The sequence below is a fragment of the Geospiza fortis genome, unplaced genomic scaffold (genome assembly GCF_000277835.1).
Source record: "Geospiza fortis unplaced genomic scaffold, GeoFor_1.0 scaffold188, whole genome shotgun sequence".
Lineage (NCBI taxonomy): Eukaryota > Metazoa > Chordata > Aves > Passeriformes > Thraupidae > Geospiza > Geospiza fortis.
Window position 1 is genome coordinate 3,980,914 of NW_005054337.1, and position 3,470 is coordinate 3,984,383.

The 3,470-nt window shown below is 46.5% G+C and overlaps 1 protein-coding gene across 1 annotated transcript in view; it reads right to left on the reverse strand.

Moving 5' to 3' along the window:
• The window catches only part of SERINC3 (serine incorporator 3), a 7,804-nt gene extending 4,550 nt beyond the window's left edge, over positions 1 to 3,254 (reverse strand). Inside the window, exons 1-4 of the mRNA XM_005422231.2 lie at positions 3,085 to 3,254; positions 2,394 to 2,587; positions 1,560 to 1,639; positions 754 to 891 (exon numbers count right to left, since the gene is read on the reverse strand). Coding sequence (XP_005422288.1) covers positions 754 to 891; positions 1,560 to 1,639; positions 2,394 to 2,587; positions 3,085 to 3,120 — 448 coding nt within the window. The 5' untranslated portion in view covers positions 3,121 to 3,254. The remainder of the gene's footprint in view (positions 1 to 753; positions 892 to 1,559; positions 1,640 to 2,393; positions 2,588 to 3,084) is intronic.
• Positions 3,255 to 3,470: the final 216 nt, after the last annotated feature.

Sequence of the window (3,470 nt, forward strand, 5' to 3'; positions counted from 1 at the left end):
CTTCCTCACCTGGCAGTCTGGGTCACAAAACCAGACTAGGAGGGTGCATTTTTGAAAGGTATGGCTAAATTTCTGCATGGGCTCACTAAGCAGCATAGCTCAGAGCAAGGCCAGGGCTGCCATCAGGGGAACAGGACTTGCCTCTCAGCAGCAGTTTAATTAGTTTAACCGCTATCAGGCCACAGTGGCATAATGAGAGAGTGCTTTTTGCACACTTCTCATGGACATTTACCTGCCCTGGATTCCTGTGCTTGAGGTCACCTATTTTTGTTTCCACTCTGTTCTTTGTAAGAAGCCACAAAATGCTGTTGCAGCACCCTTAGCTATGAGCTAAGAACCACAACAATTAGCACTTTGTAATTAGTGGGCAGCTGGGGAGCAGGCACCAAGGCACACTCAGTGTGGCACTGCAGCCACTGTCCCAGACACAACGGAGCTGCTGGGGACACAGCAGGGGAGGGGCAGAGCAGAGTCAGGCTTGAAGGGAACCAGGCTCTGAGCTCTGCACACACCCTGCAAACCAGGCAAGTGTGGTTTATTAGAACCCTCAGATGTGCTACTCACAAGCCTAAAATATTTCACATTTTATGGAACAAGAAAAAGGAAACACTGCTGCTATTAATTTCAGGTGTTTACAGCTGTGACTCAGGGACACTGTGCAGTTTAATTCTAGGTATGTCTGCAAACCAGTAAATGATATTCTGTAGGGTACTGGCCAGTAAAAACAAATCCTTTACAGGTTAAGATTCTTACCTGCATACCAGCATTTAGAATTCCCCTCTTCCATTTTCTCAACCCAGCTCTCATTCCAAGAGTGAGCAAAATCCACAAGTAGAACCAACTGGATAAGAATGAAGCAGAAGGCTCCAGAAACACCAATCCAAAACCAAGCTAAAAAAGGGTGCAAGAAAAAAAAGGTTAGTTTTCATCATGTGCATGCTACCTCTGTTTAAAAACAAAAAAGCTCCTAATTATACTGCAGAAAAATAATGAAAAAAACTGAAACTGTAATTAGAAATGCAGATGCTGTTAATCACTTTGCCTCAATTTGACAGGAGCATGGAAGGAGTCCCAGCTCTTCAGGGATGCAGCCACTGCTGGTCACACATTTTCAGAATGAGACAACATCTAACATGTGGCATCTCTGTGTACATAAGTGCCATCATGCCACATTTCTTTGAGGGTCAACAACCCTTTCAGGTTTCTCTGATGTGGCCAGACAGCAGAGGTTTCCCACACAGATTTTTCAGACTCTAGGGAAGTATTTAGCACTTGTCAGTGTCCCAAGTTGCCCCCAGTCTAGTGTCAGAAGACTTAGCTCAGTAGTGGCTGTCTCATGAAGTAGAAAATTACTAATAACCAAAAGCTATTAGGTTGAAAAGGGATTTCTTATTGCCATAACTTCAGCTGGTCACCAAAATACTGGATGGACCAAGGTACTCCAACAAAGATGGGCAGAAACTGCATCTTCTACAAAAGAACTTTCAGTATTGCCAATTAATCTGTGAAAAGGTTTGAGCTTATACAAGTCAGAATTCCATGATGAACATTAACTGTACCTCTTGTGAAAGGCCCTTCAGGGATATAAAATGCTCCAACCATGATAGCCACGATGGCAGCTATTTTGAAGAACCAGAACCTTTAAAAGAAGATAGAAATCATAAATATTGGTCTTACCCCACACACAGTCAGTTCCCACACAGTAGTCATGTGCTCTTACATGATCTGTAAGCAGCTTGGTCCTGCTCCAGCCAGGGCTTTGGATCATGTGATGCTGCTGACCAGGGAGGTTGAGGACTTCCCATCCCTGGAAGTGCTCAAGGCCGGGCTGGATGGGGCTCTGAGCCACCTGGTCCAGTGGAAAGTGCCCCTGCCCACAGCAGGGGGTTGGAAGTGGATGGTCTTAAGGTCTCTTCCAACTCAAACCATTCTGTAATTTTATGATTCTATGTGCTCCAAAAGTCCCTTTCCAATTAAATGACTCTATGATGATTCAGTCATCTCGCCCGAAACTAACTCAGTTAAATCAGGGAATTGGAAATCAGAAACCAGCTTCTGCTGGCTGAGTCAGACTGGCCTTGAGAGTGACCCAATGAGTGGCAGAGGCAGCCCAAGGCTGGGGATATAAACTATCTGCAATCTGACATCTCTGTGGAAATAGAGAGCACTGCCCTTTTAGTTGTCCCACCTCAGAGTGGCACCCTCAACCAGCACACTGAACATCTTAAATAAATAGGGAGCTTTTAAGGAGCCCAAAGCACTACTCTGTACTGGGTCCAAAAGAAAGCCAAAGCTGTCTGTGTATGCACAAAGGAATTTCCACTGTGTTCAGCAGAGAAGCTGGAAGGAGGAAAGCAGCTGGAAGGAAGGGCAGCCAGCTGGCTCACACATACCCATTGTGTATGGAAGCTCTGGGGTCGTTACTGGTTTTCACTTCTATCATGAGCAGGGAGAGGAGGAAGAAGAACACGGCCATGGCAAAGCTGACACGATAGACAGCTCTGTACCCCACAAACACATCACAGCTGACAAAGCCCTCCAGGTGGGGGATCTGCGTGTGGAGCCCGTCATCACAAAATCCAGGAATCTGGGTAAAGATAAATTCACATTCCATTGTGAATTTACATTCCATTGTGAATTTACATTCCATTGTGAATTCACGTCTGCCTTTGCAATTAAATTTTTCAAGTCCTGTAACAGCCAAGGCTTTCAATCAAAAAACCTCTGAGAGATCAGAGAACAAAAGATCTTGTGCTCAGACCTTATTATCATCTGTCTCTCCCCGTGTCAACACTTTTCACCCAGGGAGATTAAGATACCACAGCAGCAGGCCTCTGATAACAACTGACAGTCTCCAGGTCTGGTCAGATTTCAGAGACCAGGCATGCACTAAAAATGGAACATTCACAGAATTTGCTGTTTCAGCCAGAAGCCATTCAGTACACCCAGCCTCCCAACTCAGGAACAAGGACACTTGGGTGTTCGTGTCTCACACATAATCCATTCCAAGTAAAGAAAATCAATAGTCACTGGCACAAGTAATGGCATTTAAAACAGTCAGAAAAAGATTTTCCCCCTCCATACCTTTTTCAGCTGCTCTTCCATGCCTGGTGCCAGCATAATGCAGGCAAGTGCAGTACTGAGGAGGAGGAGGAAGGCATAGATAAGACGTGTCACTGTCGAATTCTTGCTGTTGGGGCAACATCGGCACAGCAAACACGAGGCACCGCTGCATAGACAGGGAATCTGAAGGGCACAGACAGGAATAGTAAGGGCATTCCCCTCGAAGCTGACACCTGCGCGTTAGGCGACACCGAGAGGAAAACCCGAACAGCATTTAGAGACATCCACTCCCGGGCCGCACAGATAAGCCGCTAATCGGGGTTTTTGTCAGCGCGTTTGCGAACACCCCGCAGATAACCGGGTTTATCGGCCTGGGCTGCCCCGGGGGCCTCGCCAGGGCGGGCCCC